This window comes from Urocampus carinirostris, chromosome 7 (assembly GCF_059441175.1).
Source record: "Urocampus carinirostris isolate Australia breed hairy pipefish chromosome 7, RoL_Ucar_1.0, whole genome shotgun sequence".
Lineage (NCBI taxonomy): Eukaryota > Metazoa > Chordata > Actinopteri > Syngnathiformes > Syngnathidae > Urocampus > Urocampus carinirostris.
In genome coordinates, this window is record NC_142355.1 from 17376397 (window position 1) to 17396875 (window position 20479).

General features: G+C 39.7%; 1 protein-coding gene across 2 annotated transcripts in view; it reads right to left on the reverse strand.

Moving 5' to 3' along the window:
* Positions 1 to 6012: 6012 nt before the first annotated feature.
* Positions 6013 to 20479, reverse strand: part of znf423 (zinc finger protein 423) — a 202600-nt gene continuing 188133 nt past the window's right edge. For both annotated transcript variants that reach the window (XM_088339933.1, XM_088339932.1), the window contains one exon: positions 6013 to 6861. In XM_088339933.1, coding sequence (XP_088196059.1) covers positions 6832 to 6861 — 30 coding nt within the window. In that variant the 3' untranslated portion in view covers positions 6013 to 6831. The remainder of the gene's footprint in view (positions 6862 to 20479) is intronic.

Here is a 20479-nt window from a genome sequence, read left to right on the forward strand (position 1 = left end):
TTTACCCCTGCTGCATCATACAGGTTCCCTGCCCATCCCATAGAACAAGTCTAAACATCCCACTATTCTTTTACAACACCTCTCCACTCATTCCTATCACCAACAAGAGCTCGAGCTTCCACTAGATTTAGACCTCTTTCCTGCAGTGCACTCATAACACCATCCATGTCCTACAATCGCGACCTTCCTCCCGGTCTCCTTCCATTTACTTCTGCTCTGTAGATCCTCTTATACATTCGCCCCTCATCCAACCTCTCCATGTGTCCAAACCAACCGAGTACTCTCTTATCCACACAGAGAGTACTATGAAGTGAACTCATCTCATCAGTTGCACCGCTTATCCTCAGTAGGGTCACGGGGTGCTGGAGCCCATCCCAGCAATCATCGGGCAGTAGGCAGGGGACACCCTGAACTGGTTGCCAGCCAATCACAGGGCACACGGGGACAGACAACTCGCTCGCTCATTCACACCTAGGGACAATTTGGACCGGCTAATCCACCTGACATGCATGTTTTTGGAATGTGGGAGGAAACCGGAGTGCCCGGTGGAAACCCACGCAAGCACGGGGAGAATATAAAAACTCCGCACAGGAAGTCCGGTAGCTGGATTTGAACCCACACATGTTCCCAAGACCTTAGAACTGTGCCGCACACGCAGTGTTGCCTATGTAGTGAACTATTAGAGTGATATTAAAGTTGTAAAATGTTCAAGCTAATTGCATGACATTTTGTTGTTATTGTAAGAATATTTTTTTTTTAAATATATTTTCAGACCCAGTAATGGCGTTCACTCAACCAGGAAAAGTATCTGTGTGCTTGTATTTGCAAAAACTGAATCACAGACTTGTTCAACATGCATTTGGCAGAAAATTCTGAAAGGAACCACCAGAAAGGAAGCCCATAGTGAGATGGCATGGTAAATTAAATGGGTGCTTATGCCCAGCTAAAAGAATGAGACGCCCCTGAACAAGTTAAAACTGCTTTACAGCAGTGCCCCCGAAAATCGCTTAGAAGAGCCAGTAGGGAACTTCAGTGTCCTACAACAACTGTTTGGCGTGTCTTAGGAAAACAACTGAACATACTACCTTACGAGCTACAGATAGTCCAAAAGGACACTGATAAACCAGCTCTTTGTGACAGAAAATGGAAGATGACGGATTTGATGACCAACTTTATGGTGGTGAGACAACCTTCCATGTGAATGGCAAATTTAACAATCATTACACTCGCGAATTACTGAGAACCGACTTGAACTTCTTGAGCATCAGCGAGATTCTCCAAAGGTCATCGTGTTTTGTTATGTGTCAAAGAAAGCTGTCTACGGACCATTCTTCTTTAAAGAGCTGCAGCCAATGGTGAGACGTACCTTGACATGCTGGAAAACTGGTTGATGGATGAATTGAGTGAGAAAGTGTCTGGTGCCTTCATCTTTCGGGATGGGGCGCCGGCACACTGGAGCCTAAGGGTTAGACAGTTTCTGAACCCAACACTGCCAGACAGATGGATTGGCCGGTCTGGAAATAATGATCACGGTCTCGTGTTCTAGCCACCCAGAACTCACACCATGCAATTTATTTTTGTGGGGCTTTGTGAAAGGGGTGGTCTGTGTGCCCCCTATTCCAGGAGACTTAAATGAGCTGAAGTCACAAATAACAGAAGCTGTTGCCACCATTGAGAATGAAACGGTCGGACGCTCTTGGCAATCATTTGATTATCGGCGTGATGTGTGTCATGTGACCAATGGTTCTCACACTTAACATCTTTGAACATTCGGTGTAGAAATTGTTATCACAAGCTTTGTGAAATTAACAGATGAGTTTGTATATCCTCAGAGATATTCAATGTCAAAATGTGCCCAGGAGTTTTGAAACACCCATTATTACGAATATTAAAAACACAACTTCATACTCACCAACACTATCGCTTTACGTTTTAGACTCCCACTTTTCTCTCCCTTAAAAACACCACCATGTTTTCGTAAAACAACTGCATTTTAAAATTTAAACAAGGGAAACAATATTTATTATCGCATTAGCACACATGCCAACCTGTCGACATGAAAAAGCAGACGATTTTATCACGCACTCTATTTTAACGTACAAAACACAATCCGTCTCCAGATTGTTAAAAAAAAAATCTGGCTTGTTTAGAACTGGAAGTGGCAAACTTTTACCAAAAGGGAAGTCTAATGTGATTATTTACGCAGTTTATTTATGCAAACAGACTTAGCCTCGCTGTCAAGACCAGAACAGAAGGAGGACCCAGATGCGTAACGTTACTCACAAGTTTATTCAAATATAGAGGAAAGTCAGCACCAGCGATCCGGTGCTCGCTGGACGCGGGAAGCAAGCCGCTCACGGGATCGGAGGGTGTTCAGAATGCGGAAGGGGATCTTCCGGAGCGGGATATCGTAGCGTAGTTAGACGGAAAAACAGGTCGTTAGCCGGGAATGGAGATCAAAACGTGGTCGGGGTCAAAAAATGGGTCGTTAGCCGGGACGGGAGACCAAAACGTAGTTGGGGTCAAAAAACGGGTTGTATCAGGAGACAAACAGGAAGATCAGGAACGGACGAGTGGAAAACGGGTGACAAAACGGGACCGAGGTTTGCTGACGGACTGACAACAGGCTAATGAAAGGACTGAGCTTAAAAAGGAGGGGGAACCAATCAGGTAACCAGCGGGCATGGGTGACTGTAATGAGTAATCCTGACACACGCTTCAGAATAAAGCAGCTGTGAACTAAAATGCTAGTCTTGAGGCAATATATTTTTGTTGCTGTTAAAATTTGAAAAAGCAGATTTTTTTTTAAAACGGTAGGCATATCTTAAGGGCATAAAGTGGTCGTCTAACGTGTAAAGCAGCTGTGTTGGCAGGTATGTCATCATGGAATCATAAAATAAATCCCAGAATGACTTCTTGGCTTTGGTTGTTTTTAACAATGGGCTAGTACTGATAACAGGTAAAACATGTAGCATTTAACATTTAAATATAGCTAGCTCTTGATGCTGTCATTTAAGACATCCTTAGAAAGTTAAGGTTATATTTTTTTCTATTAAGTATGTTTTGACAATGCCCAACTGAGTTAGAAAGCCATTATGCTTTATTTTCTACTGTGGTTATCTGCTTTATCTCACGTTTAGGAAAGCTGATCAGGGTTGAACACATTTGGAGGGAGGAATGGGAGTTCTGAGGAGTGCTGGGAGTGACATAGTGGTCGTCGTTGTGAGTTTTTCTTTCGTTTTTATTTGTTAGGGTAGCGTGAAAATGGGGAAAGTAAGAAAAGGCCTGCTTCAAGTAGAGTACAGACGCCAATGCAAACCCCCCAAAATATTAAAAAAAAACCATCAGAAGTGTGTCATGTACGAGGTCTCAAGCAAAGAGATGGTTTGTGAGTAAAAATGTTCCAGATTCTGTACAGCTCCTATAAGGTACGAACATATATATATTTTTTTCTGCTCTGCCAATCAAAAAATTTTTTTTTACACTGGTGCTGATAACATAATCGATATCATTGATAACAGACACTACACAACAAACGTCACCAATCTTTTCCTTATGGTTTAGCACAAATGGCTACCAGTTTGATATGCATTTACATCCATCCATCCATTATCTGCACTGCTTATCTTCAGCAGGGTAGCGGGGGTGCTGGAGCCCATCCCAGCAATCATCGGGCAGTGGGCAGGGGACACCCTGAAATGGTTGCCAGACAGTCGCAGGGCACACAGGGACAGACAACTCACTCGCCCATTCACACCTAGGGACAATTTGGACCAGCCAATCGACCTGACATGAATGTGGGAGGAAACCGGAGTGCCCGTAGGAAACCCACGCAAGCGCGGGGAGAACATGCAAACTCCACACAGGAGGTTTGATCTCATGACCTCAGAACTGTGCCGCGCACGCGCTAACCAATGCGCTACCATGCTGCCCTGATATGCATTTATAAAATAAAAAGTTATTATTATGTTGATGCTATGGTACTATTTGTCATCGTTGCTATGGCGCCCAATTGGACCCGCCTGTGTGGCGCCAGCTGCGGGTCATTGACAAATTTGCTTTCCGTCTATTTAAGCTCAGTGCTCTCACTCTTCCTTTGTCAGTCCGTCAACGAAACGTGGGTTTTGACTAGGTCCTGTTTCCTGTTGGTATTTCCTGTCCAGTATGGTTCCCGTTTATTTTGTCCTGTTTAATATCCGTTTTCAGTTTTGTTCCCGTCTAGTTTGTCCTGTTTTCTTTCGATATCCTGTTTTGATATCAATGCTGTCTGTCCCGTCCTGTATTGACCCCATCTGTCCGATATCAACTCGGGCAATTGGAATAAATCTCATCGTCTCTGGCTACCTGTCTTTCTAAGCCAGACCGCTGCCTAACGTGCATGACTCCCCATTTCCCGTAAAATAAAAGGTTTGTGTGAGACACGCGTTTGGGTCCTGATTTGGTCTGGTTCTTGACAAAAACATCTGATATGTGTAAGGGTGTAGTTTTGGCTTGGACGAAGGGGGCACATCCCCACCAACCCTAAAATGTGCTATGTCTCCATCAAAATCGAACAATACTATTTTGCCCCCACCAATATTACGTGAATACGTGAAAGGCATGGCCCTACCAATGCCAAGACCAAACATACCCCCATGGCTTTAAGGGCATTGACTGATATTCAGAGTTTTCATTGAAAATGTGTATTTTGTATTAACTGGGGCAGTCAACAATGGGATATTTTTAGTATTTAGTAGCGCTGCTATAAGTAACTGTTGTGAATACTTATTGTCCTTCACTCAGGAATACATCTTCCATAAAAATGTGCGCTATTAATGGCTTTAAATGGACCTTAAACAGGACAATGTATGGCAACAATAGCACACCTTTCTCTGCTCGTCATACATATTTCATATAAACTATTCACGCTATAGAATGATTTGCACACCGCGACAAGGAAAATCAATTAACGTATTTCAGGTTTGGACTCCCTAAGAAAAACATGCTTTGTGTTGTTAACCAAAGTGGATTTTATGCAGTACATACACTATAGAAAGTGGAACTTGCATTTATGTTTTCAGCAGATCTGTGCTGCATTAAAATAGTCTTAAAATCGAGTGAAACAAATGTTTGTTTCATGTGTTAAATGGAACTAAGGATGGGAAGAATGTTAACTTTGTGTGTGTTATTATCTAGCGCCTCCGAGTGAGTAAAAAAAATCATTCATTAGGTAAGCTAATAGTGATTCAAATACTAAGATATATGAACAGAGAAATGTGTATTTATCTTACATAACATGAGTCTCAACTAGGGTAGCACAGCGAATGATTGGTTAGCGCGCAGCCCTGTGGTGCAGAGGTTCAGGGTTCGAGTCCAGCGTCTGGAGTTTGCATGTTCTCCCCGTGTCTGCGTGGGTTTCCTCCGGGCATTCTGGTTTCCTCCCCACTTTCGAAAAACATGCATTTCAGGTTAATTGTATGTCTCTGTGTGCCCTGCAACTGACTGGCGACCAGTTCAGGGTGTCCTCTACCACTGCCCGAAGATAGCTGGGATGGGCTCCATCACCCCTGCAGCTGTACTGAGGATAAGCGGTGCAGATAATGGAACTAAAAAAAGCAAGTCCTGCTGCAACGGTGCGTTTGGGTCAATTTGAGTGTTTGCAGTTTGTATTCTTTTTTTTTCCCCGTTTCAAGCACACATTTTTCGTTGCACGACGCTATACAGCACATCAAGTGGCCAAATAAACATAATCCATTGAAGATAAGCCAGTTAAATAAGAGTTGACAGACAATCAATGAAATTAGCCCTATGTGCTAGATAAGCACCATTAAATGTTTATATTCATGTTGATATTGTATTACATAAATAAATCTGCTGCAGAAAAGGTATAAAATCAAGAAATGAAATGACATATATGCATTTGACCAAATAAAATGCTAATTTGTTGGAACAGTTCTTTCAAAAAAAAATGGAGCATTTTCACAGAGTAAATGAATCCAAAGTGATTGCAATAAACTCACACAACACAGGATATTTACATTCGTCATGTATTTATTTATTTATGTTTTTCATCTTTTTTTGTCTCTAGTGTATTACTGCCATCTGGTAAATTCACATTTCAAAAGCAGTAATTGACCAGATGCACTTACAAAAAATGTATTGATTTCCCCCCCACATTAGTTAATAGAGGCCCCAGAGAGACTGAAAAAAGAAACATCTGCATGTTTTTGTTCCCCTGCATTTTAATTTTTTCTTTTGCCTTTCTTCCATAGTAATTACAAAAAAGAGAAAAAAATATATATATAACAATAATCATAGAAAGGAGATTTGGGAGGGGGGACTTACAACTGGAGGACAGACAATCACAAGTACACGGCACAGGTACCTACTTACGGCGAGAACTCAAAAGCAGAAAAAAATAAAGAAAACGAGAATCCATACGGAAAGATGAGCACAGGTGAATGCTAAATGAAAAAAAAAAAGGTTTATTCTGGAAACTGTGAACGGGCTCCGAAACAAAAAACGTCCTTTTGTTTCCTTTTTTTTAAGCTCTTAAAAAATAATTACACGGTAACAGATTTTGGCAGGGTCGATTAAAAATACTGCAGGTACAATACCTTGTTTCAGCCCCCTTTTCATCCAGCTCGGCTTTCTTTATTTAATAGCATAGGCCATTAATATTCCTTCCTCCCCGCTGCTGCTAATAGCCACACCCAGTGGTGCGATCGTTACACTTTTACATGTGAGTGGCAAATGACACTTTGATTGGCTGTGATGTGGAGATGTAGGCCCCCCGCCGCTTCCGGGTCGGGGGCCCCGACTGAGCCGAGAGATCCTGCCAGGCCCCGGCTCTCACTGCGCGTGCTGACTCAGTGTGTGGTTCTGGAAGGGAGGGAGAGAGAGGACGAGTGAGAACACATGATGCGAGAAATAATGGCCTCGGTAAGAACGGTGCTTAGATGCGAAAAAAGTAGGAACGGCTGATGGCCAAGATGGAGGATCGAAAAAAGAGACGGGACCGCGGGGCGGTCCTTATTTGCTTCCATGTAGTACACAAAAAAACACATATATATATATATATATATATATATATATATATATAAATATGTAATATGATGAGTCAGAACAGTGGTGGTCAAAGCCACATTTAGGAAAACTATTTATCTATCACACACACACAAACAATTTTGGACCATGGCCAACCCAATTCCCCAAACACCCAAACAAGTTAAGCACCTCAGCACCCAAGTTGGTCATGCTTTCGTCCCTCCAGATGAAACGGGACACAAGAAAGCGGCCATGTCACTCGGGTCAGGGTGACATAACAAACTTCTATTCAACAGCAGGGTCCGACAGCTTTCACTGGTTTACCCCTACCGCATCATACGGGTGCCCTTCCCATCCCTTAGAACTCATCTAAACATCCCACTATCCTTTTACAACACATCTCCACTCATTCTTGTCACCAAAAAGAGCTCTAGCTATATTTAGACCTCTTTCCTGCAGTGCACTCATAACACCATCCGTCCACAACAATCGCCGCCTTCCTCTTGGTCTCTTTCCATTTACTTTTGCTACATTCCTTACTTCTACTTATTTGTCTATAACGTGCTTTTCTGTTTTTTACCCCAAAAAGAACTCAATAGTTTGGGTGCGCGTTAAGCACAAGGATTTAACCCATAAGTCGGAAAAAAAAAAATCACTGACAACAATCCCAAAATATTGGATAAAAGATGAAAATAACCCAGATAGCAGGGATGAGAGCGCCCAATCCTAACTACTGGATCACCAGTAATATAGATCAATGGGGTCCGAAACATTTCTGTACCACGGAGGCCTGACCCAATAACAACATTAGTAATAAAAATTACAATAAATAAGTTATCATGAGCCACTATTCAATCACCAGAACATTAGGGATCTATATGACATAAGAAAAGGCTTTCGATTTTATTTCTAAATCACGCAAGTTTTACCCACGGTGCAACGTTGACCAACATTGTTTTGGCTGAACTATTTCTCGTAATGGTCCAGTACAATCTTGAGTAAATCGTAAATGTATTTGTGGATCTGAACATAGGGTGTAAAAATATTTTCGAGAAAAACATTTTCCCATATAGGTGTTGGGTAAAATGACTAATATGCAATATGTAGCTTACATTTTCAGTACTTAACTTCATTAACATTTGCTGCCGGGAAATGCTACCTTAATATTTTGAATAGCCCATAATTGATAAGTAATCTTTTCACTATACACATCGACGCAACCTGCAGGGGGATGTGGTTTCATAAAACAATGCCATACAAACTAATGCCAGCTCCTGTTATTCACAAGGGAAGAATGAATGGCAATGGCAAAGCGAGGCCACCAGACAGCAGTGTCGGTATCAAGAAACGGCGGGCTTCGACGGAAAGCTACACCCCGAGTACCCTCCAGCCCCGGGTACCCTCCAACCGGCCAGGGGTTTAAAGTTGTTTTATCATCGTCTTATTTATCTTATTACTATATTTTGTGTGTAAATGGGAAAGTGTAAAGCGCTTTGGGTGGTTTTTAGTGACTTGAAAAGCGCTATATAAACGCAGATCATTTGTCATTTTCAAGCAAACTTGTTAGGAAACATGGAATAAGCATTTAAAGGCATCCAAAGTCTATGCACTTTCAAGTACCCTGACAAACAGTTTGGAGTACGTGTTAAGGAACGTGTTAATACAGTCGCCGCGATACTCATTAAACTTGGTGGGAAAAAAAGTGTCTTCTCGTGGTTGATGTTCGGATGTGCGGAAAGCATGATGTGAGATCATGCTGCTTCACACCCGCATACATGTGCACACACCTCCTCAGCCAGTCCCTTGCGGGTTTCCACATATCGGCTGCGACGGGAGCTGAACTGATAATCTGGATTTGTTGGTTTGGAACGCAAAGCCATCACATCTGAAGCAAGAGGATTGAATTTGTGTGTGCGTGAGAGATGATTGGGAACATTTCTCTGGGAATTCGGCTCTTGTGTCAGAGAGACATTTCCTTTTTGATGCTCTGGTATTTTCCCTTGACTGCACTGTTTGTCCCAATAAAACGATCCCTATCGTTCTTTCTTGCTCTCTCGCAAACACTCGCGAATACGATCAAAAACAAGATTCCCATTTCGGTTAGAAATTCCCAATTCCTACCCATCCTTCACATGCGAAAAGCACGGGCGAAACCCAACCCGGAGCGGAGGAAGGCCAGATAGGGGACTGAAAATGTGAAGGATTAGACATGGTTAAGGCTTGTTTGTGCGTCTGTGGCCCTTATCTTGCTGAGCATGTTTTATTGAGCTCTTTGCTAAGCGTGAATGTGAGTGTCTGTGTGTTTTCAAAACTTTGAGTTCAAGCTCAGAGCAAACAAAAGCATTTCAATGCAAAAGAAAGCATATTTAGTCAAGTCAGTCAAGTCATGTTAAATTGTAATCACAAAGAGTCTCAAAGGGCTGCACAGACCACAGGTTATTGCAAAGAACAGACTATTATTAAACCATCCCCTGATCTTAAACCTACATGAGGGCAAGGAAAAACTCAAAAACCTCAACATGAGGAAAAAGAAGAAACCCTGAGAAGGGACCGATAATGAGGTATCTGCCTTCCAGGATGACCATGCCAAAATGGATGTTGCATTAACAAATAATACACAGATATTGTCAACAGGAAATATTGTTCATTCATAAGCTTGAGAATAGAAGTGTGTTTTTAGATTTAAACAGTTTCCAATCTTTTTGAAGGTGAGAGCTACTTTTCATTACTAATTCGTGCGGAGGGCTACCAGTTTGATATATATTTCTAAAACAACATGTTAATACTGTCGTTACTATGTTATTACCAGGCTATTATTATCAACGGTTAAAAAAGACTCAGTCAACGACTGTACATAGTGCCAGTTAAAAATATTTCCTAGAAAATCAGAATGACACATGATGTATTTTATGAACATGTTCGCAGGCTACTCATGTGGTTTTTGGGGGCAACCTGGAAAAGTGTCTGTGTAATGGATTTAAACCTTCAATTTTAGACAAGTGGCCAAAGAGGAAAATCCCTGGAGTTCACATTCAAACGGTCTGATCTAACCAAATATAAGCTACTAAAAAGGAAAACGAGTATGGGGGCAAGAAAAGTAGTTATGTCACATTTATTTATAAAGCCCTCAATCACAAAAAAAGTCTAAAAAAATAAATAAATAAAAGGGAAATAAGATAGAAACAGAAAAAATACAAGAAAAAAGTATAAAACAAAAAAGAAAATAGGAATGAAATAAGTAAATCAAGAAATGAAAAAAGGACAAAGCTGAGCAGAAAAAGAAAAAAGTAAACAAGAAAAGAAAAAAGGGAAAATATAGCATATAACATATAATATAAGAAAATAAAGAAAAAAAGGAGGGCAATATAATAGGGTAAAAGCAAGAAAATCAGAGAACTTTTACAGGTGGCTGTAGCAGCAAAACGGCTAGCAATCATTTCAGCTTCCTCTAGGTGAGTCCCATGGTTTATTAAATAAATATTTGTTTTCGATCTGCAAGTACTTCTAAAACAAATACATGTTTACGTGATATTTAATGTATTTTTGAAAGCTTGACTGACTGACTGAATGATCGAATTAATGAGCGAATGCATGGATGAATAAATAAATTATTAAAAGAATGAATGGACTTTATTGTCATTTCACAAGCATAACAATAGCTTCTCCTCTCAGTGCAGGTTTCTTATTATTTTAAAGCCAAGATGTTTCTATTTTTAATGAATTGCGTTCTTTTAAACACTAGTAGGCGCCAAATAATACACAATGTCCTTTTAATGAATAATTCAAACAAATCCATCCACGTTGTGATCCAAAAGACCCTCTTGTGACCCAAAAGAGCATCTCTCTTTTCCACTCCAAATCAGCTGCAATTCTCCTCCAAGCCTGCGGAGGTCAGGATCACTCTTCTTTAATCTAAAGACAGGAGAGACTCCACATCCTACCTCAACTACTTAAGCTATAGGCTGGTCCACTCGCTTGAACTTTTAAGGTTTTCAAATGGGAGTGAGTAGAGTAGAGTGTAAGGGAGGTGAAAGGTGAATAATTACCACAGCAAGGGAAAAGAGGAAAATGAGTAAGTGCTAGTGCTGTTGCCATATTGCAGTGGTTGGGAACCTTTTAGACCAAGAGGCATGAAAGTAAAACATATATTTTTTGAAAGCCACACCATATATTTGAGGATCAAATTCATCCTCTTTGGCGCGTTTTATTTCACTGTGACTTTTGAGGATTTGATAAAAATATATGAAATAATAATGGCAGAGCCTGTGTCCCATATCAACAAACATACCACTTAAATTGAGTCTCCCTCCTGCAGTTAAGATCGTTCGGCCTCATTTTGAATTTGATTTTTGTGATAAATAATGGTTTCAAAACGAGGTGCGAGCAGAGCTTCTTTGAAAAATGTCACAGAATACAGCAAACGAGATTTACCTTAAGCTATGTGACATGGTCACAGTTGCCATGTAGGGTCGGGTGGCCATCATTTGTCCTGCATTACGTTCTTTGACATATTTGAAATCTACAAACCTTTCTCTTGAAAGTTCTCAAGCGCACCGTTTATCGTTTGTTATTTTCTTCATAATATCTTTCTTCATAATATAGCTAAGGTCGACGTCACACTCGCATGTGTATTCTGATGCGTCGCATTGACTAAGAGACACATAAAAAAGTCCCAATGACATTCTTTCTTGCCCGCCTTTACATAGAGAAGCGCTAGTGGTAGAAACATGATGTTGCACTTTCGGCCTAAATGTGTTAAATTAGTACATTTTATCTCCAAGGCAGATATACTCATTAGAAGAGTCATGAAGAGTCAAGATGGCACTGATAGATGGATAGATATAGATACTTTATTCATCCCCGAAGAGTATGTTATGTGTGAGACCCAACCACCTTTACTGCTCGCCCAATCAAATTGCTCTGGGTGCTTGGGGGGCATTTTCAGATGTTTACATTTTATTCTATGGGTTTTTATCATAAAAGTTCTCGACAGTTAACTTTGACCTTCCATACACATTCCAAGGGGATGAAAAGTCAGACAGGGTCTGTTGGTGTAACACCATGACTGTAAACTAGTTGGAACGCTGCCCTATATATTTTGGACCGAGCGGGGGTCTTAGTATGCATATACTAAAATTGGATACAGAGAGTATTTGAATTGGCTTATATTTGATCTCCAGGCAAAATGTAGCCATAAAAAGAGTGATTCCTAGCTCGCAAGCCATACGTTCCCGGACCCTGCTGTATTGATTTGTGAATGGCGCAGGAGGTAGGGCATCATGGCTCCCTGAGGGAGGGGCGAGGAGGATGAAGATCAAATAGGAACTAGTTACATCCGCATAAGACCTCAGTGTCTCCCCATGTGTTTCATACTGCACGCTTCTTATTGATCAAGCAGCGAGATGATCAATCAGACGCGAGTACGTGTGTGGCTTCGGCCACCTGCCAAGTGTCATACGTGCAACACGGGGGACAAAAGTATCGATGACTTAATTAATGAACCTGATTTTAGTTCCTGTTAACTGTTAATGCTTGTTGTGACCTTTCCTGATACCAACTCTATCGCCATAAAGCGGACATTTAGTTCTATGATGCACACGATATCTGTCAAAGTCCTCAAAAATCAGTAATCCCTGGCTTTCACGCAGTTGCTGTTTGCGGTTTTGCTACATTGGGGATAGTGTTGTGTTTTGCATCCTGATTGGTGAAACAGTAACCACGCCCCTTTTCTGCCTGTGGTGTACGTTGTACATGTACGGAAAAAAGCTTGACGAACCTAGATTGCGTAAGCGCATATCTTTTTAAATTTCTATAAGCCACTGTATATATAGCCGACAGTAGCTCAATATGAGCTTCATCGCACAAATTTGATTAACTTATTTTATTTTATTTTTTATTGTACATATTTTCTTATTCCTATTCTTGCGTGCACTTGTGGTGAAGCTCAAATTTCGTGATACTTGTGCAATGCCAATAAAGGCATTCATTCAATTATGTCAACAAAAAGCTGAAGACCAGCAAAAGCACCGAAAAGCAGATGAAGATGTTTCCCATCGCCCAAAAACTTTGACTTGTTGATATGCCTAAGGAAGGCAAAAGCATTTTAGGCTACATTTTTTCAAAAAAAATCTCCACATGATGACCAAGAAATATCATCTGAAGAAAAGTGGATGGTTTTGAAACACACAATAATAATTTAATTACTTTAAACGCAACCAGCCAAAAAAAAAAAAACCAGCAAAAATATAATGATTATATGTCATGTTATTAGGTGTATAATTTACTTTTTTGGGCCAAATTGAGATTTTTGCCTAAATCAGGTTCCCATAGAAGTCTGATTTAGCTGGCCAAGGTGATCAACCAATAATATTTCAAATAACCATTCAATAGTGTAATACAGTAGCAAGATTTTTTCAAAAATTATAATTTGACAGTACAGAAGTTATTTGTAAAAAAATAAATAAATTAACAACACATTAATATTAAAGCACAATGGTACCTCTTCATACGGGCTTAAATCATTCCAGGATCGTGCTTGTAGCATGAATGTCTTGTGTAAGAATCACATTTTTCTGATATAAAAATAATGAGAAACTACTCAGTGCCTTACAGACCTTTCAAAAGCCAAATTAACCATAAATAGCTAAAAACACATCTTCCTGGTCTCTAAAAACACATTCAAATAGTAATTAAACATAAAAAATACATTTATACGATAAATAAAATTACAATAAGGAAATAAAATGAAAAGTTTATAATTAGGGAGTTGCGTAACGGAGTTGTGTGAACAGGGAGTGGGGGAATGGTGGAGGAGTGACTGAGCAATCACAAGACTGTTTGATCTGCAACCTCAGTGTTTGAATCTGGGCGTAAAACACACTTCTATTCTATAGCATTTGAATAACCTATATTTTATGGTGACAATATCTGTGCATTATTTGTTATTGAAACATCCGTTGCAGCCTGGTCATCCTGAAAGGGGGATTACCTTCTCAAGGTTTCTTATTTTCCTCATGTTGAGGTTTTTGAGTTTTTCCTTGCCCTCATGTAGGTTTTAGATCAGGGGATGGTGTAATCATAGTCTGTGGTTTGCAATAATCTATGCAGCCCTTTGAGACTCCTTGTGATTAAGGGCTATACAAATAAACATGATTTGACTTGATGGTACATAAGCACTTACTGTACACTCAAAATTTCAATGACTGTAACTTTTTTTCATCACTTTTCTTTGCCCCTTTCGTTGTACTCACAACATTTCCCCTTTCTAAAGGTATTCTAAAGAAGGAGATTTGTCTGTGGCCCTGCTTCAAAATGTTATGGGAACGTGTAAGTCAAAAGGTGCAGTGCAACCAGTGAGCGGTCTAGAGCAGTCTCTAGTCATAGCCTCTGGGAATGCTCTTTCCTTGGATTTTTTGTTTTTACGTGGAGCAAGATTTTTGATCCAAATAATACTGGTAAATCGAGAGGTAGAAGTGTACTCGCAAAAGATATCTACCGGGTCCGACTCACATCGAGGCCTGTCATTGTTTTTCCTAAACTGCTTAGAGCGAGCGAGTGGAAAGCTGGCGGAGATCCCCCCAATCCCAACCCTTCAAGGCTCTAGGGAAATATGGCCTTGTCGCATTACCTCCACACGCCATTGCCAGACACACTTGGGAATGCATTCGTGGCCTTGCACTAGCAGCTATGCACACACACACAGCAGTATGCACACACACACACGGGGTGACAAACGCTGTCTCTGGTGGAAATGTGGACAGGGGATGACGTTGGGAGAAGATATGGAGACAAAGAGAAAACGTAATCTGCTTTGTCACATGCTCTTATTTGAAAAACAGCTCACGCTTGCTGATTGTGAGCGTTAGCACGATGATCGTGGCGAGAGACCTGAAGTCAAAATCTGGTTTGTTTGGCTATTGACTTGATTTAAAACTGTGTTTTTCAACCACTGTGCCGGGGCACACTATTGTGCTGTGAGATCTTGTCTAGTGTGCTGCAGGAAGATTCCAAATTTTATTTTTGCATCAAGCATACTCTTATTTAGTACAGTTGCTCCCATACTTACGAATATTCAAGTAACAAAAAACGTTAGATATGAAAACATTTTTAGGATGTCGAAAAATATCCGGAAATTGCTGTAAGTTAGATTTCATTTCTTTCCAGAACCCACCAAGAAAGTCAAATAAATCACTTTCCTCTTTTTAGTTCGTATGTAAAAATACAGTGCTACTTGTACTGAATCTCCAGTGCGCTAAGAACTGACATTTTAATTTTTTAATATCTTGTGCATTCATTCAATATGATTGGTGTAAAGTGTAAAGAAGAGACGAGCCGTTTCATTTGAAACGAAAGTGGAATAAGAAAGCTAGATGTCGTTAAAAAAGTGGTTGGATCACTTTTTTATGGCTACTTTCTATCATGGAGGAGAAAGTCCCCTAAAACTTGAAGCTCATCTTCCAAAAGTAAGTTAAACTTAACTTTATTTATCTTTATAGATCATATTATTTTATTAAATGTATATTTTTTTAGCACAAAACATACAGGTTACTTAGACAAGCCTTAAACATACTTATATGAACCTTGAACATACATTCCATACAAAATATAGCACTGAAGCAACTTGCAAACAAATTCAACTTACTAACGATTGTCCGGAACCTATCTTGTTTGTTGTATTAGGGCTGCAAAGATTAGTTCAATTAAGTTAATTAGACCTGTGTTTCTCAGTTCTAGTTTTGTTTTGTTTTATTTTGTTATTATTGTTTTGTGTTCAATTCAAGCTTTTTCACTAGATGATAAGAAAAAGTACATAAATCCAAGAGTGTGTGTGTCTTGATTAAACTATTGAGACGGTAAAATAATTCACCTAAAGTGTGTGTAGCCACCCTTCTGAATAACTAAACAAGGTTTTTCATCCTTTTTCCTGACAAAATGATCTAAAAACGTATGTGGTGCTCCAAAAAGGCAAGACGAGTTTTGAAAAGAATAAACTCAGCATTTTAATTATATTGGTCGATAAATTGTTTGTTAGAATAATTTTTATCACCCATATTCGCTACACTAGCCATAGCATTAAGCTGTACCTGCAGCCTTGCTATTTGCCGTTTCTCCGGACGCTCCCTCAGTCACTTCCCCGACTTGAAAATAATCCACTGAGCAACCGCTACCAATCACATTTCTTTGCGTTCTTCTGCCTTTCTTCGTAGTTCGATGTAATTGCTGAATTTATTTTCAATGTAACGATCCACAAAAAGCTATCTTATGCCATGCTCCACATTTTGTTTTGGTGGCGACTTGGGCACCTGCCTTGCTGTTTGACTGACACCATACACCAGCCATCACAGTTGTGCAGACACAGTTCCACCCACCCAACACACGACGTCTATATGAGAACGTTTCTTTCCGATACTGAGGAAGATGACTTTGACGGCTTCCGTTCTATGGAGGAAGATGAGGACGGTATGTATTTTTAACAGAGCCGCTTACTGTGTTGCGAGCATGTTGCTAGCGTGTTGCTACCTGTCACAGTCACGGTTTGGGATGAAAGTTGTATTATTATTATTATTAAAGCTTTGACAACTATCTCGGTGTACCGTGTTTCTTTGGAAATATGTGTAACCATGTATAATATGAATTTGCAACTGTATATTTTTGTAATGTATTTATTTTAGAGACTTATTCTGATATGTTTTCCACGGGCGAATCAAAAAGAAGGGGCGAAAACAACGGGGGCTGACGGGAAGTGAAGTAAAGGTGAAACATGTTTTTGGACGCAGCGGACAATAGTGGATATATATTTTTCCCACCCTTACTTTTGGAATTTTTTTTTCCCTGGATTACGTTCAACAAGACCCGGACTCTGCAGGTCTGCATCAAACCTTAAGTACTGGTATCATTTTCCGTTCATTTTGCCGGCTGTGACTTAAAGTCGGGTTTTGGTTAATTTTGTGTTTGTGTTACATGTTATAATGTGGGCGCATGCGGCTTAAATACAGGTGCAGCTTGTGTAAGTACAAAATCGGTTTTCCTCTTAAAATGTGGTGGGTGCGGCTTATAATCAGGTGCGCTCTATAGTCCGGAATTTACGGTATATATATATATATATATATATATGTATATATATATATATATATACATATATATATATATATATATATATATATATATATATATATATATATATATATATATATATATATATATATATACATGACAATTTAACTCAAAGTAAAATCTGTTAAGCAGTTAACCAGCAATAACCGAGGCACAAAGTAGCGAGAGGTCTCCGTACCCTAAATGAACAAAATGTTTTCTAAACTGGGGCTACAATTTTTTTGGTATTTGAGTGCAAAATATGTGTCAAATATTTATGCACAGGTGAGGCTAATTGGAGGCAATCCAAATGTGTGCCAGATGCCCGATAACAGTAAATGAAAAATCACCTCAGTGGTCTTGCGGTTTTCTTGGAGTTCAAAGTATTTATAGCTCGGTTGACATTCATCCAAAAATCTGTGCGTTTGTGCATGTGTGTGGCGTGTTAGTGTTTTCGTCAGGTACAAGTCGTTGGGCAAAACTGCTTTCTTTTGTCCCTGGCTCATCAATGGCTTCTACCGTTCCAGGACAGGTTGCCGCCTCAGTGCTGCCTGAGAATACAGTATTTATTCATGTATAACACGCACTCATGTATAACGCCGATATAAAGTATGATATAATGATATTAAAAACTGGTTAATATTAATTTACTTGTGCTTAGCTCAAACTAAGCATTATGACAAAAGCTGTTTAACACGTGCGGCCATGATTCAAATCATTCATTGACAACCTATATTATTAAGACAATACCAACATAAATTTTACAATGCTTTCATTTAAATTCCACCAAAGTTAGATTCCCTCATCATGCTTTTTTTCCTTTATTTATATCTTTCAGGACAACTTTCTGTTTTTAGCTACAGCATTGGTTATTTCTTTGTGCCTATGCAAACTTTTTTCGTATGGCGTGAAGGTCGTAAATGTTGCTTTGATGGAGGTTTGTTTACCTCCCAGTCCAATTGTAGATGCACCTTCTTCGTCTTTTACTTTTAATCTTTTTTGACATGCCGTGTATTTTAACATGTGAATTTTTAAGGTGCTGGTACAAATGACTTGTGTTTCCTCTGGACCTAGCAACTACGCTAAAGCAAATTCTGCAAGGGGTATTTTCTTCTGTTCCACATCTACTTCGTCAAAACCAATATAGGTCCAAACAAGCGATGTACCGCCCTTCTTCGGTGCAAGCTTCGTTTCCTTCTCGTTTGTTGACTCTGGGACTATGGTTATGGAGTCCACCATGACACTCAATGAGCTCACATGGTAGGTGCGGCATACAGTATTGTGGTGCTTGCAAACTTTGAATCGCGTTCATTGGCTTGTGCCATTATTAAAACTTGCCTCTGATTGGTCGGCGCTTTTAAAACTCGAACAGTAACAATTGTGGTTCGCCAAAACTCCATCACTCACTATAAAACCTTGAAAAAAACGCACTGCTTTGCGTTTTTACAACCGCACTGCGTCACATTGCGATGTCGATTCGCTTTTGGTTAATCATGCAGCCATAACGTGTTGTGTATAAATCACCAAACAAACACTCAAACACTCAGACATTGACTTCGGACTGCCGCCCCCTTACAGCCCCCTTCTTCCTCAAGCCCCCCCACCCCCAGATCCGTCCACTTTAGGAAGCACTGGTCAAGAGGTTAAGGTTCTACCCTACCACTGATGCGACCTTGAATCCAATAATGTGATAATTTTTGACTGATCAATCATTGCGCAAATATGGTAAAATTCTCATCTATAATGCGCACCAATTTTTTTTTTTTTTTTGGTAAATAAAAAGTACGTTATATACAAAAAGATATGGTATTTTATTTCCTAAAACTGGTCAGGTTGCACTCCAAACAAAGAATAAAAATTACATAAAGTAAACATCGTGCAAAAATGTTTGCTGATTTAAGAATAATTTTACAAAAACAAAACAAAACAGAAAAAGTTAGACCTATTTTGCTCCATTGGCAGATCATTTTTCACTACTTTATGTTATTTTTGTTGTATTTCTAGGAAAAACAAGATACAAATATACATAAACCCTTGCAAAACAAGTTAAAATGTAGGAAAATTTGAAATTACAGCAAAATTAATAACATATATTAACTCCTGGGCCACAGTGACTAAAACTAATAAGATATCTTTTCCATTGTCAGTTTCAAAACTCGAACTTTAAACAGAATAACAAAAATAAACATTTCGGAAGTTGGTTAGGATTGTGGGCTCTCACTGCCGCAACCCGGGATGGATTCACGTTGCAAATTTTTCGAATGATCAATCATTGCAGAAATACGGTAAAATCTTGTGTATTACGCACACCTAAACTTTGAGTTATTTATAACATAAACAAATGTGTTTTACACGAACAATCAACGTCCCTCATTGACTGGATTGTCACCCTCCTACAAACACTCCTGTCCATTTCTCACCTGCAAACCCTCTCCCTCCTCAGCTCAGAAACAAACCACACTAAATCATTGTCCCGATATCCCTTTCTTCTGATCAAACCTTGCCCGACCTCCTGTTAGGAGTGTCCTCCAACAACCCATCTTCCCCCAAGGGGCTTACCCTACCCTCCGCCCCAGACAGCCAGGTTTGGAGCAGTAAACACAGCAAAAATAAACTCGCAGCACGAAAGGGCGTGCAGCCAAAAGTGCGACACGAAAGGCCGGAGTGCGAGGTCATTGCTTCCGGTCATTACACAGAAAAGGAAGTGACCTCACTTCTAGTGCACAGCACGGCAGGTTTGAGTCACATCTGGATAGAAATGCACGCAGAAAAAGTGTATATATTCCAAATGAAGTTTTTTTCCGTTTTTAATATTGGCCACATAGAAAAAAGATTGCATAGAATACCATTTTTTATTTGACGATTATACCGCACTGCTGTGTGTTGTTCTGACTATTATGCACTGTCTTCATCATTGACAATATCGGCCAATAATGTTGCAGGTCTTTGAATCCCACACTTTTTGGCGGCTTTACTTTTTTAAATAGGGAAATAAAACAAGAAGAAAGGGCTCAGGGAAGGGCTTTTTGAGCAGATTTGGAATTCTCTATTGTCAGGGTTTTTGTGTCTTCCGTTAGTTATAGAAAAAGACATAACGTAAAATTCGGACAACAGAGCACCAACTATTTTGTATATACATAGGCCCAACCTGACTATAAGGTGCATGTGCCCACAATAAAATATTACATATTTACACAAAAAGACGGTACACAGAAAGAGTTTTGAAAATATATGATATCTTAACCCCGTAACGTTCTGACGAAAGCTTAAACTTTTGGGATTCAAAATATGAGGATCATTTCAAAATATACTCAACAGAGAAACATCACGATCCGTCTGAAACAAGATCCCTGAAAACTGT